We start from the raw sequence: 20000 nt of genomic DNA, 5'->3' as shown, positions 1-20000 counted from the left end.
CATTTATCCTACGCCTCCATGGCCCAAAGTGTTTCCAAACAAAGTGGAGCATCATAAGAGAAGAAAACGCGTCGTTCCTGAAGTGCCGGCAGCATTAGGCTCAGCAGCAAGACGGCAGGAAAGTCCAGACGCTTTCCTTTCAATTACACCGCAGCATCTGGCGGTAAGCAGGATCTCATTAACAACACAACTCTCACAACAAAGGGATGAGCTGACAAGCATGTCTGCTGGAATCACGGCAGTTGGGGAAAGTAAACAAGCCGATGCTGGTCTATTATTAAGGCTCTTCTTCTGTTAAAGCGATGCCTGAGTGATCAGTAAGAACATCAAGGCGCCTGCAGTGGAGCCACTAGAACGCTCTTTTTTCATATTTACATGCAACTTACTGCTAACACTTATTTAAAATGCTACAAACCGCTATTTTTTTGGGAGTTGTGCAAAAACTTAGACTTCCTTTTTATTGTCATTCAAATTTGAACTTTACAGCACAGATAAGAACGAAATTTCGTTACATAAGCTCATGGTAGTGCAGGATAAAAAGGTGCATGTATAAATAAATAAATATATATAAATAATATATAAATATATATATAAAATAAATAAATATATATAAATATATATACATAAATAAATAGATTACTGTACAGATAAATATATTGCACTTTTTCACATGCGTCCACGTTTATGGATGTATGTTATATTGTCTTTTTTATTCCAGCGAGTTAATCCATTTTGGGGGGAGTTGAGGGGACAATTTAATTATGATGCGTTCAAGAGTCTTACTCATTTTGGGAAGAAGTGAACTCAGTTATGGCCAAAGTGCTGGGATATTATATTCCAATGACGTGTTAGTAATCTGTATGGGACACAGTGCCAGTGATACGAGGATCGTTATTTGGTTAAGGTGCTTTAGGAAAGCCATAACAAGACACTGGTATTAACAGGAACCTCCTACTCGGAATCTGTGACTGGACATTATAAAGGAAATATGGACAATGGAGAAAATGACTCATATTTCATTTTTAAGGGGACGACCTGTTAAAGAAAAGACGGCTGAAGTGGACAATTTGTTTATAAAATAATGTTATGCTACTTATGTTTAGTACAGAAGCACCTTTTTGGTGATAAGTAGCAGACTGGAAGGGTAGAAAAAAAACTGTGTAAAAAAATGACGTGTGTTCCCTGTGTTAAGTTAAAGTACCACTGATAGTCACACACACACACTAGGTGTGGTGAAATTACCCTCTGCATTTGACCCCATCCCCCTGTTCCACCCCTGGGAGGGGAGGGGAGCAGTGAGCAGCAGCGGTGAGCAGCAGCGGTGAGCAGCAGCGGTGAGCAGCAGCGGTGGCCGCGCTCGGTATTTGTTCCCTCGAAAGATTCCAACAAAGATTACATTTTAAATGAATTAATTTCATTTTAAGTTAAATTACATTTTATACAATCTCATCAAAATATAATCTTTTTTTTCTGTTGCATTTTAGTTTTTTTTTTTTTTTTTTAAATAATTGTTTTGTTTGATTTTGTCTTTTAATTTTTGTTTTTGGGGTGGGTGGTTGGAGGGAAGGAGGTTCCACTATAAAAAAAATTGCAAAAAAAATGTGCGCATTTTAAATTTTATTTTTCTACAGTTTGCACAGTGTTGTGCTGTGCCGTTGATGCTCAATAAAGCATATAAAACAGATACAAAATAGTTGTTCTAAATGAATTCAAAGCTGTGCCATTCAGCCTAGGTTCTAATATGCAGCCGTATGTATTTGAACGGGAAGCAACGGTATTAAAAACACTTTCACTACGACACGTGCGAGCAAAAAACATGAGAAGCAAAACTACCGTATTTTTCGGACTATAAGTCGCAGTTTTTTTCATAGTTTGGCCGAGCTCCAGTGCGACTTATATATGTTTTTTTTTACCTTCTTTATTATGCATTTCCGGCAAGATGCGACTTATATTCCAGTGCGACTTATACTCCGAAAAATACGGTAAATATGTTTAGGAATAACAATTAACTTTTCTCTGTCACTTATTTTTGAGTAGCTTTATGTCACAAGCCGGTGAGTGCTCTTAGATTTAAAAAAAAAATGACAAAAAACGAGTCAATAGCTTGTGTAATGTCAAAGGAAAATGAAGAAATAAAGATAGAATAACAATAAAAAAAATTTAATAAAATATAATGTTCATGTAAGACTCCAACATGCCATTATGGTGTTACAAATTCCCACAGAATGAGTCAAGCCAATCCATCAAATGAATACAAAAACTCCTCCTTGACAGCTTGGGTTTGTGCTGTACTACTGGCAACGGATCAGTCGAGGAACTAGCAAAACTCGAGTAATTCATTTTGACGGCAAACGTCACGCGAGCAAAAAGTGCCTCATCTGACGAAGGGCAGAGTTTCAGCTCGCCCTACTCTCGTCTTCACATGTCCCCCACAATGCGGCTGTCCAATTACCGCGCCAACAGCCGCTTTCACTGCAGAACTTCAAGTGATGCTGGGCTTCTATTTAACATTCTGCCCATCCCGCACAATGGAGGAACAAAGCTTTTAGCTCAAAGAACACAGACAAGAGAAATGATGACTTCCTTCTGGGTGTGTGTGCTTCGCTGGCTCTCTAATAATACGACCCAGCAAGGGAAATAATCATTTCAGCCTCTTTCTTTCACTTCCTGCTTGTACGCCTATGACACAATTGAGCGTGGAAACATGACTTCTTTACTGGCTTCTTGCCTTCTTCTTGACATTTTACATACAAGAGAAAAGAAAACAGATCGCAGCAGCAAAGTGAAAACTTTGGAGTTAAATACTGCAGCCTACAAACCATATGGCACTGTAGCTGCAGGTTAAATTCTCCCCAATTTAGAAACAGAAGTGATTTTAGGCTTGTTTTCTGATGAGTTTCAGCACTAGGGATGTCCAATAATATCGGGCTGCCGATATTATCGGCCGATAAATGCTTTAAAATGTAATATCGGAAATTATCGGTATCGGTTTCACAATTATCGGTATCGGTTTCTAAAAGTAAAATGTATGACGTTTTAAAACGTCGCTGTGTACACGGACGTAGGGAGAGGTACAGAGTGCCAATAAACCTTAAAGGCATTTCCTTTGCGTGCGTGCCGTCCGAGTCACATAATATCCACCGGCTGTTCTCATCACGAATTAATGCAAGGCATACTTGCTCAACAGCCATACAGGTCACACTGAGGGTGGCTGTATAAACAACTTTAACGCTGTTACAAATATGCGCCACACTGTGAACCCACACCAAACAAGAATGACAAACACATTTCGGGAGAACATCCGCACCGTAACACAACATAAACACAACAGAACAAATACCCAGAATCCCTTGCAGTACTAACTCTTCCGGGACGCTACAATACAAACCCCCCCGCTAACCCCTACCCCCGCCCACCTCAACCTCCTCATAGTCTCTCTCAGGGAGAGCATGTCCCAAATTCCAAGCTGCTGTTTGGATAGATAGATAGATAGATAGATAGATAGATAGATAGATAGTACTTTATTGATTCCTTCAGGAGAGTTCCCTCAGGAAAATTAAAATTCCAGCAGCAGTGTACAGAACTGAGATCAAATTTAAAAAGTAAAAAGTAAATAATGGGGGTATAAATGGAAACAGAATAGAAAAATATTACAATAAGAATAAAAATAAAATGCAACAATGAGAATAAAAATATAACAGTAAAATAAGAATATAACAAGAGAAACTAGGCGGTAGTGACCATGTTATGAAAAAGTATTGCACTGTTATTGTTTTGAGGCATGTTAAAAAAAAAAAAGCACTTTGACTTCAATAATAAATATGGCAGTGCCATGTTGGCCTTTTTTTCCATAACTTGAGTTGATTTATTTCGGAAAACCTTGTTACATTGTTTAATGCATCCAGCGGGGCATCACAACAAAATTAGGTATAATAATGTGTTAATTCCACGACTGTATATATCGGTATCGGTTGATATCGGTATCGGTAATTAAGAGTTGGACAATATCGGAATATCGTTAAAATAGCCATTATCGGACATCTCTATTCAGCACATTTTGGAGTGCCCACTTTTAGCTCCCAAATGTGGCTGGCCTGCATCAGCCTGCTGACGTCACCTACGGAAAACTGGCGGCAATTTTATAGTGTGTGTTTTGGTAGCATCTTCATTAATATTATATATTCACATTATTTTTGCGCAGAATTTGAAGGAATATGTCTGCCAGATGCATTGTTGCAAAGTTGTAGCAATACAACTGAAGAAATGGGTCAGTCCGCCTGCGTACATTTCCAAAGGATGGGAATATGAGGGAAGTATGGACCGCTCTAGTCAAATTGACTCACACAAAATGGGACCAAGCGAGAGGAGTATAATTTGCAGCAATCATTATAATGATTCTGACTTTCAAGAAGAAGAGTTTTAGTTGCAGTTTGGATGGGAAAAAAAATTAAGACTCAAGCCAAATGGGATCAGGAGCATCCTCGAGGGGAGTAAGACTGAGTAAGAACCGGCGGAATAAAACGGAAAAAGAAGTGCTGATCCGGAGCTCAAAAACGAGAGAAAAAGAATCTAAGCCGCTAGTATTTTATTTTGGATCCTCTTCTACTGATGTTTTCCTCAATATGCTTGAGGAAATGCTCAAGGAGGATGATGAAACACAGGTTAAGAAGAGATGGAAGTCCGGAAATTGTTATTTTTTGCTCATAATGTTAACCATATCAGTTTTTAAGTAATCATGGACCAGGCTGACAAAAACATGCAATTAGGCAATCAAAATAATAGTTTTGCATGCCTTTAACCACACTGTCTATGCGGGGGAAATGCAAATGCGGGGCTGCATATTGAGTCTGGCGAAGGAAAGGGGGGTGGGGGGGGGTTCCAAGTAAAGGTGTCCAGGTACAACATTTTCAGTTCGGACACTATATTGATATTGGAGCCATGTGTGTTGGCCAATACCGATATTAATGCGATACGATATCAGCAGGAATCGTAGTACATATGTTTGTTATTTTATGATGTAGAATGCTAGAAAAGGTTTGCTAGAGTGAAATTAGTGAACTATGGTGGGCATGACAAAAAAGTACATACTTATGTTATTTTGTAGTGTGGAATGTTAGAAACATTTGATAAAGTGAATTCACTCAAAGCACAAAAGTAGGAATGCTCTTGAAGTGGAGTGTTGATTTATTATTTGGCGATACCTAGTGATCACAATAGTTCATCAAATTATAGGCATGACGCAGGACACAATTCTTACTGAATATTTTTTGTAATAGACTTTTGCCTCTGTGACTTTGTATCTGTAAGTAATATGCAACTATAATTATTTGATACTTGTTTATATTGCTTAAAAGGACAATTGTTACGTATGTCTATCTTATGTGTTTAGCTGTTGTGCACAGTAGCTGCTCGCTCCTAGTGGCCTATATATAGCCTACCATGTATACATTTTAAAAGTAAAGATATTTTCTGTCTGGCTCGCAACGAAGGCAGACACTTCCCTTTCCTCTCCCTCATCTCTCCAGCTTGCTTCTTTGTCTCGTCTTGTCTTGACTTTCTTGGAGCCTCTTTTTGACCTCCAAAATCTAAACAATGGAATTGATCAACTTGTCTCTAAACAAAATTGACAAGATCATTTCCACGACAAGCTCAGGTTCGGAGGAACCTGCCTGTCCTGACAGACTGTTTTTTGCTGGACACATGATGGAGTTTGGGGAGAAATATAGGGTATTGTGCCTCGTGATTCCATCTGTCGAGGATGTTGACGGCCTCTATTTATTCCAAATCATGATAACAGGACATCTGCTGATTGGAGTGACCATTGCCCTGGTGTATCGACAAATTTGGAAGAATGCTGGCAGCTGTTCAAGGTACTCCAAAGCTGCCACAAATGATTGAAGGATGGACAGAGCTGTGGGCACTCATTCTTTTATTTCTGGACTCAAGCGCAAACTAGATAACATCCTGGGAGAAGCTGTCAGCTCTGCGAGGCGAAGTTTTTTGAGGACCTGAAATGGACAGTCAGAGTGAAACGTTTAAATGTATTTTAGCTTGCTTAAACAAAAACATTTTAATCTGGATTTTTTTCTCCCCGCTGGAACAGCTTGGCAAGGTCATTGCTACGAGACTCCCCACATTCCTTCGCTGTCGTTCATGGACATACACCCATTGTTTTTTTTACTTTTATCTGGGCGTGTTATTGTGAAAACACTTAGCCAGAGAAACAAAGTTGCGAGACAAGTGATCCTTTAGGCTTACATACACACGCACAACCACAGAAAATACACGCCACACACACATCCCATGCCTTCGTCGCTTCACCCCCTACAGTATGATGGACAACAGAGCAGCGCCCCTGGTAGCAATAGTTTCAAGCCAGACGACCGCCCCCTTGCCCCTGTTGCAAGTCGAACGTTTTGTGCGTCGTAATATGTGCTTTGTTGTAGGTCATTAGCTTTCAAACCTTTTTCACCAAGTCCCACCTCAGGAAACACTTGGCTCTCCAAGTCCCACCATAATGACCAACATTAAAATACAGTAGCGTAGTAGTCCTAGGTATTCATTAAAAACAAGGCAGAGGTTTTATTTAACAAGTATATTTCATAGTTTTGGCCACTGTAAGATTACACAGTTTAAACAGTAACACTGTTTTTGAATATTGGAAAACGAACACTAATCACTCGGGATGTAACGGTATCAAATCTCACGGTACAATATTATCACGGTTTTAAGGTCACGGTACGATATTATTGCAGTAAATGTCTTCAAAGAAAAATCTTGGAAAAAATGCCATAGTGTGTGAAATAAAGTGTCAGGAATGTTTAGGATAAAGCCACTTACTGTAATTGAACACAAAGAATGTTAAAATGTGCTAGCCATATTTATTACTACAAACAAGTTTTTCTAAGTGCAAATAATTGTGTAGGAACATATACTGTTTCAAGCAAATATTTAAAACAATACCTTACAGTTGATGTCTTTAAAGGGGAACATTATCACCAGACCTATGTAAGCGTCAATATATACCTTGATGTTGCAGAAAAAAGACCATATATTTTTTTAACCGATTTCCGAACTCTAAATGGGTGAATTTTGGCGAATTAAACGCCTTTCTATTATTCGCTCTCGGAGCAATGACGTCACAACGTGACGTCACATCAGGAAGCAATCCGCCATTTTCTCACTTTCATCGGTGTGTTGTCGGAGGGTGTAACAACACGAACAGGGACGGATTCAAGTTGCACCAGTGGCCCAAAGACGCGAAAGTGGCAAGAAATTGGACGAAATTTGTTCAAAATATGAGGGTGTGGGGAAAGCCGACAAAATGGTCAGTCATTTGTTCCGCACACTTTACCGACGAAAGCTATGCTACGACAGAGATGGCAAGAATGTGTGGATATCCTGCGACACTCAAAGCAGATGCTGACATCAACTCCAAAACTGGATAGATCAGCTTTCAGGAAAAGAGAGCGGATGAGGGTATGTCTACAGAATATATTCATTGATGAAAACTTTATTCATTACTCGCGGTTTTACGTAAATTATTATACATAAACTGTGTTTACCAGTAATTTAGCTTAAAAACATTTATTTTTTTCAATCATTCGAGTACATTCGGGTAGTCTTGTGTAGTGCAGTATTTTGTGTCTATTTAGGTATGGTTAACCTGAGTGCTGAAATCGTGGAAAAATATATGTTCTTAGCGCGCCTGAAATAGGCTGTCTGCACTCTCAAAGTGCATGTTGTTGCCAAATGTATTTCATATGCTGTAAACCTAGTTCATAGTTGTTAGTTTCCTTTAATGCCAAACAAACACATACCAATCGTTGGTTAGAAGGCGATCGCCAAATTCGTCCTCGCTTTCTCCCGTGTCGCTGGCTGTCGTGTCGTTTTCGTCGGTTTCGCTTGCATACGGTTCAAACCGATATGGCTCAATAGCTTCAGTTTCTTCTTCAATTTCGTTTTCGCTACCTGCCTCCACACTACAACCATCCGTTTCAATACATGCGTAATCTGTTGAATCACTTAAGCCGCTGAAATCCGAGTCTGAATCCAAGCTAATGTCGCTATAGCTTGCTGTTCTATCCGCCATGTTTGTTTGTATTGGCATCACTATGTGACGTCACAGGAAAATGGACGGGTGTATATAACGATGGTTAAAATCAGGCACTTTGAAGCTTTTTTTTTAGGGATATTGCGTGATGGGTAGAAATTTGAAAAAAACTTGGAAAAATAAAATAAGCCACTGGGAACTGATTTTTAATGGTTTTAACGCTTCTGAAATTGTGATAATGTTTCCCTTTAAAATGACAATGTAATCATTCAGTGTACCAAGTGTGAAACCATAATGTACATTTTAGTGTCTTTCAACTTTTACCTTATGGGAAGCAGTGTCCTCTACAGTGGTCATTTTTTATATCAGTCTGAAACATGTTTCTCAGAGAAGTAAACTAACAATATAACTTTTAATAATATAAATACCTCACAAACTAATGTTTGGCTTCGCTGGCTTCAAATGTCTTTTTGCGTGACGGTTTATGAGGTGGAAATTTGTCCGCCCGATTTGCAGCTTGACTAGGCTCCACCCCTGCACCCCCCAAGGAAGGAGAACATATTTTGTGCCCACCCCACTCTCTACCATCACTATAAATCAGGAGTCCCCTAACTTTTTGACTCGTGGGCTGCATTGGGTTAAAAAAATGTGGCCGGGGGCCGTGCTGTGTTTTTAGACAATATGATTTGCCTGAGCGGCTAGGAGACACCGAGAGTAACAAGCGGTAGGAAATGGTTTAGAAAGGAAAGATTTAAAAAAAAAAAAAAAAAAAAAGAATTAAAACATTTTTTAACTTGGGACTTCCCGTGGGCCGGATTTTGGATGCTGGGGGGCCGGATCCGGCCCGCGGGCCGTAGTTTGGGGACCCCTGCTATAAATAGTATAATTCGTCTATAAAATTGTTATAACTATAGCTTTGCATAACATTGTAATTCCATTAACATTAAAGGAAACCACACAACGGCCTTTTCTCGTCTCCCACCGTGGTTACAGTGAAGCCAAGCGCTGCATACGCTTTGTCATATTCTGGTACGGAATAAAAAAAGCATGTTACCCAAGGTTATCGCACCGTTCCCCCCCAGGAGGGCTTTGCCCTACTATTTGAGAAGAACTGCACTAGATGGCGCCCAAGTACCACTAGTGGTACCTGTACCACAGTTAGAGAATCACTGCTCTAGGTTTTTGCTGGTCCCAAATCCAGACCCCGGTTGCCGGTGCAGTTTGGGAGTTGCTTATTTCTCCCCCCATGTTTACCTTTTTACAAACGTTATACTCTTTAAGTGCATCTACAATAAAGTTCCTTTGCATTCCATCAAACTTGTGAGGTTTATTGGAGGACATTTAGATGTTAACTGGCAGTTCACTTTTGCACAAGTAAGCAGGCTGCAGGACTGCTCGTATCGGAGAGATTAAAGATGCAAGCAGAAATCATTCGATACTTTTGTTGATACTGGACCAATACTTTATTGTAGCGGTACACTCTACAGTTAGTTAGCTACCAACTCCTTAATTACTTGATACTATTGGAAATGACTGCGAGATTAATTTTCAGGAGCAAAACAGACACACACATTATTTATTAGTGAAATTTCGGTCATTTGGACACTATGGGCTCTTTAAGCTGGGTTGTATGCATTAAGCTGTTTGTAGTATTCACCAAACATTATTGATATAAGGCTCAGCAACAAAGATATCCAACGCTCCTGCTTCCTTGCTGCTCCATCCCTCTATTTTCCTCAGCGGCGAGAATATTACGTTTTGAAGGTGATAATATATTGTGACATTTCTAAAGTCATTGTTATCTCCCTAGTGATGGTGGAGGAGGTGGGAGGCCTCCCCTAGACATGGATGTGACAACAAACACAAATGACAGGAGGAAAGTGGGACAACAGTAATCCCCTGTTTGAAATGAATGAGATTTAAAAGTAAAGAAAAAAAACCCTGCATGTGATACTTCCAAACAATCCCATCGCTTTGCAGCTCACGGCAAATAGTGTGATGCTGTTCTCCAAAAGGTAGAACAGGTGCGATGAGAGCTCATGTGCTTCTCCAATTGAACCAAATCCATTTCATATACAGGTAAAAGCCAGTAAATTAGAATATTTTGAAAAACTTGATTTATTTCAGTAATTGCATTCAAAAGGTGTAACTTGTACATTATATTTATTCATTGCACACAGACTGATGCATTCAAATGTTTATTTCATTTAATTTTGATGATTTGAAGTGGCAACAAATGAAAATCCAAAATTCCGTGTGTCACAAAATTAGAATATTACTTAAGGCCAGTACAAAAAAGGGATTTTTAGAAATGTTGGCCAACTGAAAAGTATGAAAATGAAAAATATGAGCATGTACAATACTCAATACTTGGTTGGAGCTCCTTTTGCCTCAATTACTGCGTTAATGCGGCGTGGCATGGAGTCGATGAGTTTCTGGCACTGCTCAGGTGTTATGAGAGCCCAGGTTGCTCTGATAGTGGCCTTCCACTCTTCTGCGTTTTTAGGTCTGGCATTCTGCATCTTCCTTTTCACAAAACCCCACAGATTTTCTATGGGGCTAATGTCAGGGGAGTTGGCGGGCCAATTTAGAACAGAAATACCATGGTCCGTAAACCAGGCACGGGTAGATTTTGCGCTGTGTGCAGGCGCCAAGTCCTGTTGGAACTTGAAATCTCCATCTCCATAGAGCAGGTCAGCAGCAGGAAGCATGAAGTGCTCTAAAACTTGCTGGTAGACGGCTGCGTTGACCCTGGATCTCAGGAAACAGAGTGGACCGACACCAGCAGATGACATGGCATGGTTTGGTTTGCATTTCCTTTGGAAATCGAGGTCCCAGAGTCTGGAGGAAGACAGGAGAGGCACAGGATCCACGTTGCCTGAAGTCTAGTGTAAAGTTTCCACCATCAGTGATGGTTTGGGGTGCCATGTCATCTGCTGGTGTCGGTCCACTCTGTTTCCTGAGATCCAGGGTCAACGCAGCCGTCAACCAGCAAGTTTTAGAGCACTTCATGCTTCCTGCTGCTGACCTGCTCTATGGAGATGGAGATTTCAAGTTCCAACAGGACTTGGCGCCTGCACACAGCGCAAAATCTACCCGTGCCTGGTTTACGGACCATGGTATTTCTGTTCTAAATTGGCCCGCCAACTCCCCTGACCTTAGCCCCATAGAAAATCTGTGGGGTATTGTGAAAAGGAAGATGCAGAATGCCAGACCTAAAAACGCAGAAGAGTTGAAGGCCACTATCAGAGCAACCTGGGCTCTCATAACACCTGAGCAGTGCCAGAAACTCATCGACTCCATGCCACGCCGCATTAACGCAGTAATTGAGGCAAAAGGAGCTCCAACCAAGTATTGAGTATTGTACATGCTCATATTTTTCATTTTCATACTTTTCAGTTGGCCAACATTTCTAAAAATCCCTTTTTTGTATTAGCCTTAAGTAATATTCTAATTTTGTGACACACGGAATTTTGGATTTTCATTTGTTGCCACTTCAAATCATCAAAATTAAATGAAATAAACATTTGAATGCATCAGTCTGTGTGCAATGAATAAATATAATGTACAAGTTACACCTTTTGAATGCAATTACTGAAATAAATCAAGTTTTCCAAAATATTCTAATTTACTGGCTTTTACCTGTATATGAGGAGTAGAGCCACAGAGGAAAAGAGAAAAGTAGCACAGAAAGCCGTTTCCTCCACATTTTGTCTCACTCCCACAGGTCCTCAGACAAACTTGTTTTGAACTCTTTTGGATTGGTTGACATCCTGTGAAATGCAAACACGCTGTGAAGGGAGAGGCTCAACCTTGAAACGCTGAAGCCAGACAAAGCTTGACTGAGATGCCTTTAACCCCCTTATTGAGCAAGGAAACATGACATGAACGCATGTTTTAACTTCTTTTATCCATCCATCCATTTTCCATACTGCTGGATCTAATTAGGGTCACCGGTAAGCTGGAGGCTATCCCAGCTGACTTTGGTCAGGAGGGGAGTGCACCCTGAACTGGTCGCAGACCAATCACAAATTCAAAGTCCCCATTCAACCCAACAATTCGCAACTTTTTCTCAAGTCCCCACCTAAAGGAACATAATTTTTTTCAAGCCTCTCTACCCCCGAAATGAAAATACTATTGACAACCGGATATCAATTAGTTATTATTAAATATTTTTTACCTTTCTTTACACAATCATACAATCTTATCCAAATAAATCAATACAATGAGCTGAAATAACACATTTAACAACTAAAACAATTTGCATGGTAATTGTATAAGCTCAATTTGTAAAATTTGTAACAAGACTTTTCATCCATCCATCCATTTTCTACAGCTTGTCCCTTTTGGGGTCGCAGTGGGTGCTGGAGCCTATCCCAGCTGCACATGGGCGGAAGGCGGGATACACTCTGGACAAGTTGCCAACACAGATAGACAGACAACATTCACACTCACATTCACACACTAGGGCCAATTTAGTGTTGCCAATCAGCCTATCCCCAGGTGCATGTCTTTGGAGGTGGGAGGAAGCCGGAGTACCCGGAGAGAACCCACGCAGTCACGGGGAGAACATGCAAAATCTACACAGAAAAATCCAGAGCCCAGGATCGAACCCGGGACCTTCGTATTGTGAGACACACGTACTAACCCCTGTTCCACCGTGCTGCCCAAGACTTTTCAGTCTGTAGGAATTTTCGGACAGAGGAAAATAAGACTCTTTGTAATATTCATTGTTGGTATAACAGCGTTACTGACAGCGTTACTTTTTTCAGTGACGAGTAATCCAATTGCTGTTCCCATCGTTGCAATGCCGTTGCCGTTACTGAGAATGTAAAGTGGCTCGTTACTACAGTTTGGTTAAATGAAGCGCAAGGTGTCTGGTTTAGGCCACACATCAGCTGCATGCAGAGAGAAAGGGTAGAGATAACGATGCTGTTGTAAATATGCTGATGATGACTAAGATTGGTCAGATCCAGTCTAGCGGTTGGTGCCAAAACCCCAAATATTTATACTCTAACACCAGGAGGGTGTGCCTGAGCAAGGATGGTTCCGCCCTATCATAGTGAGAAAAACAACTGTAGTACAACTGGAGTATAACTATTTGGGTAATTGGCACCAACCGTTAGACTAGATCTGACCAATCTAAGTTTAAGACTAGATCTGACCAATCTAAGTCTATGAGTATGAACTGATGAAGCCTACAAGGGTGAGAGGTCAAATGTCTTCCAAGACTAACCAAACAGTCCAGTTTAGATCGATTGTATGCTCTGAGAATACAACGACCTGAATGAATGAGAACACCCATAGATAGTTACTTTACTGAGTAACTAATTACTCTTAGAATGAAGTAACTGAGTTACTAACTCAATTACATTTTGGAGAAGTAATTTGTAACTGTATTTACAAACCCTGTTTCCATATGAGTTCGGAAATTGTGTTAGATGTAAATGTAAACGGAATACAATGATTTGCAAATCATTTTCAACCCATATTCAGTTGAATATGCTACAAAGACAACATATTTGATGTTCAAACTTATAAACATTTTTTTTTTTGCAAATAATCATTAACTTTAGAATTTGATGCCAGCAACACGTGACAAAGAAGTTGGGAAAGGTGGCAATAAATACTGATAAAGTTGAGGAATGCTCATCAAACACTTATTTGGAACATCCCACAGGTGTGTAGGCTAATTGGGAACAAGTGGGTGCCATGATTGGGTATAAAAACAACTTCCCAAAAAATGCTCAGTCTTTCACAAGAAAAGATGGGGCGAGGTACACCCCTTTGTCCACAACTGCGTGAGCAAATAGTCAAACAGTTTAAGAACAACATTTCTTAAAGTGCAATTGCAAGAAATTTAGGGATTTCAACATCTATGGTCCATAATATCATCAAATGGTTGGCCGGCCGTAAACCAACATTGAATGACCGTGACCTTCGATCCCTCAGACGGCACTTTATCAAAAACCGACATCAATCTCTAAAGGATATAACCACATGGGCCCAGGAACACTTCAGAAAACCACTGTCACTAAATACAGTTGGTCGCTACATCTGTAAGTGCAAGTTAAAGCTCTACTATGCAAAGCAAAAGCCATTTATCAACAACATCCAGAAACGCCGCCAGCTTCTCTGGGCCCGAGATCATCTAAGATGGACTCATGCAAAGTGGAAAAGTGTTCTGTGGTCTGACGAGTCCCCATTTCAAATTGTTTTTGGAAATATTCGACATCGTGTCATCCGGACCAAAGGGGAAGCGAACCATCGAGACTGTTATCGACGCAAAGTTGAAAAGCCAGCATCTGTGATGGTATGGGGGTGCATTAGTGCCCAAGGCATGGGTAACTTACACATCTGTGAAGGCACCATTAATGCTGAAAGGTACATACAGGTTTTGGAACAACATATGCTGCCATCTAAACGCCGTCTTTTTCATGGATGCCCCTGCTTATTTCAGCAAGACAACGCCAAGCCACATTCAGCACGTGTTACAACAGCGTGAATTCATAAAAAAAGAGTGCGGGTACTTTCCTTGCCCGCCTGCAGTCCAGACTTGTCTCCCATCCAAAATGTGTGGCGCATTATGAAGCGTAAAATACGACAGCGGAGACCCCGGACTGTTGAACGACTGAAGCTCTACATAAAACAAGAATGGGAAATAATTCCACTTTCAAAGCTTCAACAATTAGTTTCCTCAGTTCCCAATCGTTTATTGAGTGTTGTTAAAAGAAAAGGTGATGTAACACAGTGGTGAACATGCCCTTTCCCAACTACTTTGGCACGTGTTGCAGCCATGAAATTCTAAGTTAATTATCATTTGCAAAAAAAAAATAAAGTTTATGAGTTTGAACATCAAATATCTTGTCTTTGTAGTGCATTCAATTGAATATGGGTTGAAAAGGATTTGCAAATCATTGTATTCCGTTTATATTTACATCTAACACAATTTCCCAACTCATATGGAAACGGGGTTTGTAATTACTTCTTTGAGGCAAGATGACCAACACTGGTAATGTTACAATTTACTATGCCAACAAATCCAAAAGCTGGCGCGCAAAAGTACAGTATGTCTCAATTCGAATGCCCCTCCTGCCCCTTGTTTTTGCCCTCCCTCCTTTGTTTTGCGCGTTCATGTCATTAAAGAGGCAATCAAATTATCCGCCAGGTAAAGGGAAGGGCAATGTTCCTCCCTCGAAGCGAAATGAGCTCGCAGACCTTCTCTACACTATCGAGTGCGAGGGGAAAGATGGTAGACCAGAAACCCAGACAAGCGTACAAATGTAAGTAATGAGAGTAATTAATGACTTTCATAATAATGACACTTTTGGTTTTAGTCAAGACTTCAAACCTTTGCTAGTGCACGTCAATATTGGCTTCAAACACAAACTGAAACATTTTACACACGCAATTTGTTATTCTTATAGCCAGACCTGTGTGTTTACTTCTGTAACTGATGGTTTGTTATAAGAATAACAAATTGCATGATTTTTTGAAGACCGAATTAACCTCTTTGGATTACATTTTACACAGTGACGCGCCAGCACTTGCATATTTCACCAAAAACATTGTCTTTTAATTGTCTTCTTCTTAATAAAAACAGGCGAAAGAAAATAAGACGGCATCTTGAAAGTAAAAAAACATTTGTCGCATCTGCCTCACGTCACTGCTGGCAAATGGGGAGAGTTGATAACACAACAAGACTCGATCGACGTCTCTATGCATGGGGGGTGTTTCGCAATACTTCGCCATGGCACGAAATGTGAGAGCCAAAGGGGAGGGTCAAGTAGGAGAGGGAGGAGGGAGAATTCAAATTGAGCCTAAGGCTCCACTTTTCAAAATGCGTTAGCTCGATGCTAATTTAAATTAGATTTACCAGAGAAGAGCTAAAGATTATCATTACCTGATTTCAACAACTTCCAAATTTAGTAATCAAGACTTCAACTACGATGCACTTCACAATTAAACAGCTGCAATTACATTACAGTATAAACACTTTGTAGGGCTCAACAAATGAAAATACTGGCACATTCAACTTAATGGCAAAGACTACTTCCTGGCTAAGGCAACACACCGTAGCCTATACACTATATTGCCATCTAACATCTTGGAAGTGCAACTGCATGAAAAGTTTATTATATGACATAATACTTACTGTACAGTACTTGCAAATGAAACAGAGAAGTGTAAGAAAACAAGATAACAATTGGACAGCCCAGCTTAGATCAATTGTAAATTGAAAATACAAAATTGTATTATTAAACAAAAATGTATTACCACATGAACACACAAAAAAGTATCAAAAGTTGATAGTGTTGAGTATTGATATTGATTCCAAAGGTATGGGAAATTGGTACCACGTCGATTCAAACTTGAACTTTATAAGATAAATATGTTTGAACTGTTAATGTTGACCTTTCTGGTTACCAGAAAAATACCTTTGTCACTGTTATTTACTATTGATTACTTAAAAAAACAAAAACCTCAAAAATCTCATAAGAACATGGTTGTATCCTAGCTAGCCTTAGTCTGATGTCAGTCTGCAAAAAAGGAAAAAGGATTTGGTTTACTTTTAACCCAGCTGTTTCCGCCCTTTGTAGCCTGATATCTAATTCACAAATCAGAGAAAGTGGTTGTATTTTTATGGTTGAACTTCAGCCCTGGTTAATTTTAATACCCTTTCACCCAATTATATTTTTTCCCTAAACATAGTCTGTTATATATGTCCTTAATTTGATCATGTACTGGATTGGGGGGATAACAATTCAATAATGTTATTGCATCATATTTGTTGATTTACTTTTACAACATGGCCCCGAAAAGCTAAATCTCATTCAAAAAGGGGGCGACGCCGCAGGAATGTAAAACGTTCTAATAAACGCTTTCCCATCAATTGCTGAAGCACTGGTAGACTTGATATGAGCAGCGGTAACGCTGCCTTTTATTTCTTTATTCATCAAAGAGGGACCGATTCTCGCTAAATCAATTGTCCAGAGGTGTGAAACGGCAGTTGACATGACAGTCGTCGAGAGGACGACGAGTGTTTTACGTCGATCGCGTACGCGCGGAGAATGTGTGACCTTCAAAAAGACAGCAAAAGAGAAAAAGGAGAGAGCAATTTTTCCCTTAATGTACGTCATCTCCTGTGGAAGAAGACACGGCTTGTGTGTGACCTGCAAACAAATAGTGTGTGTCTGCATGTCTTTGCACAATGTCAGCGGACAATATTACTATATAATAATAAGGAATACTATGAGGGATAAAATAAAATACAAATAAGAAAAAATTGTTTTTTTTTTAAACTTGTTGTTGTATTTTATCATTATGTCTTCCAATTTGATTTCTTTGTTGCAATATTATTTATCAAATATTATTATTTTATGTTTGGGTTAGGGATGTCCGATAATGGCTTTTTTGCCGATATCCGATATTCCGATATTGTCCAACTCTTAATTACCGATACCGATATCAACTGATACCGATATATACAGTTGTGGAATTAACACATTATTATGCCTAATTTGGACAACCAGGTATGGTGAAGATAAGGTCCTTTTTAAAAATAATAATAAAACAAAATAAGATAAATAAATTAAAAACATTTTCTTGAATAAAAAAGAAAGTAAAACAATATAAAAACAGTTTTATAGTCAGGGATCGCCACACAGCAAGTCAATGGTATGAATTATGTTTTTAATCTCGATGCCTTTCCTGACGGATCACTGGCCGGATCCACCAGGGATCAATACCAATAATCCCAAAATATAGCAATAAACACATAATAATAAATCATTATTATAAACAATTTTGGACCTGGTTCTTATCACTCTGCATGCTAAATCATGCCCGCAAAGAGTCTCAGTCATTCCCACCAATCGTCCTGAACATTCCTCTCATCCAGTTTAGTCTGACCTGATTTATCCCCTCAGCGCTCCCTTCATCCATTTAATCCAGCCTACTGGGGTTTGAAATAATGCCCTGTGGAGGCAGACTGATCATGTTGCAGCCGGGTCAGAACAATGCTATCAGGAGGGGAGGCAGAATGGATAAAAAGCTGCCACTGCTTCTGTCCACCACAGAGCCCTTCACTTTGGACCAAAAGAATTGGACCGCAGCCTCGAGCAGGCATTAGCTGGGAGGACATGTCTGCAGGGGAACACACACACACGCACACACACGCGCATGCACACACACGAGACGACGAGGTTACCTGCGAGATCAGATAGCGCTCCCCTCTCTATAATGTGCTTCCGATACAAAGTCTTCAACACCTTGGCGCTGCCGAACCTCTTGAAGCGCCTCTTCACATTGTTGTAATACCATTCCAGGGACTGTGTCCTTAAAATCCTGCAAGTGAGACACATGCCAAAGAGAGGCATTAGAACGCGGAATATTCACAACATAGATATTGTTCAGGGATGGAGAATAGACCACCATTAGCAATTCTATGACGTAATTGTACTAGAATATGTACTACTATTTGTTTAGCACAGTGAATCCCAACCTCTTTTCATGACCCAATTTAACTTAATTGGTCTGAAAACAATTATTTATTCAATGCAAACAATGTATGTTCATCTACCATACCTCACCAAAGTGAGTACACCTCTCCCATTTCTGAAAATATTTTATTTGATCTTTCATGGACTTTGACACAATGTAAAGTAGTCAGTGTGACAGTGCACAGCCAACAGAAGGGCGTACATTAGGTGAAATGTCTATCTCGCTGAAAATGTCCAAATTGGACCTACAGTGTCAATATCTTGTGTGACTAACATCATTTTCCAGCACTTTATATTATGAAAATTCAATGAATTCATCATTTATTTAGATATATCATTAGATATAATTTGCTTCTCCACCTATAACACAAAGCTAAGATGTGGATGTTCTGGTCAGACAGCTGAGTATAGATTGACCTACATTAGATTGGTCTGAACATCTTTAAACATACAAAATGTATCAAAAGGGCCCACGCTCATCCCTTCATTTTTCTGTATGTGGCCCTCGGTGTAAACACTTCCTGACAAAAGGATACATTTGATAAATATACAGCACAGCTTGTTAGTGGTGTTTCGATCCGATATTGATATCTGTACAAAATAACATCTAAATGTACTCCAATAAGCAAACAAGGTGTGTCTTTTCTTGTATTTTAGTGAAGTCATTTACAAAAAAGTAAACATGGTAGGCGACAGGCAACTCAGAGCTAGCAGCTACACAACATCTAAGCACACAATAACACACAAGCTAGTAATTAGACTTAGACAAACTTTAATGATCCACAAGGGAAATTGTTCCACACAGTAGCTCAGTTACAAAGGATGGAAAGTGTAAGAATGGAAAGGATAATGCAGGTATAAAGTAGACTAAAACTGTACCGTAGTAGCAATATAAAATATAACATATGTAATATTTACTTATTATATGTACAATATATGATATATACTGATATATTATATTTTTATATAATATATACAATATATAACAATTACCATGTACAATATTACAGTTATATGTAACAGCTGCAGCATAAAATAGAGAGTAGATCCAGCAGAAAATATACATTATAAACAAAAAGAGGTAGCTAACATAGAAGGTGTCAGGTAATAGACAGATATCATCTATTGCTGTATGGCGAGTGATTATACAGCTGGATTATTGTATATTAATTAGTAAATTGTATATTAAAACGCATTAAGCGTCCTTAATTGAACATTATTGCATTCTAAAACATCATATTTGTTATTATAAATATGTATCAAAACATTTATTACTTACATATTCAAAGTCTGCAAGGCAGAAGCAGATTAGAAAGTATCCAGTAACAAATGTGTCCGCACCATTCAACTTACTGCGTCATTAGTTTAACTTAATTTTTATTGTTTTATATTTATCTATACATAGTGTAATATGTATTATTAATTACTATTTTTTAAGTTTTCAT

The 20000-nt window shown here is 39.3% G+C and overlaps 1 protein-coding gene across 4 annotated transcripts in view; it reads right to left on the bottom strand.

Annotated features, from left to right (window-relative positions):
• The window catches only part of myripb (myosin VIIA and Rab interacting protein b), a 387218-nt gene that overhangs the window by 69499 nt on the left and 297719 nt on the right, over window positions 1-20000 (bottom strand). For all 4 annotated transcript variants that reach the window (XM_061965577.2, XM_061965578.2, XM_072913491.1 and 1 more), the window contains one exon: window positions 18264-18400. In XM_061965577.2, coding sequence (XP_061821561.2) covers window positions 18264-18400 — 137 coding nt within the window. The remainder of the gene's footprint in view (window positions 1-18263; window positions 18401-20000) is intronic.

Source organism: Nerophis lumbriciformis, linkage group LG07 (assembly GCF_033978685.3).
Source record: "Nerophis lumbriciformis linkage group LG07, RoL_Nlum_v2.1, whole genome shotgun sequence".
NCBI lineage: Eukaryota > Metazoa > Chordata > Actinopteri > Syngnathiformes > Syngnathidae > Nerophis > Nerophis lumbriciformis.
Note: the sequence above shows the minus strand (reverse complement) of the source record. Positions and strands in the feature narration are given on the sequence as shown.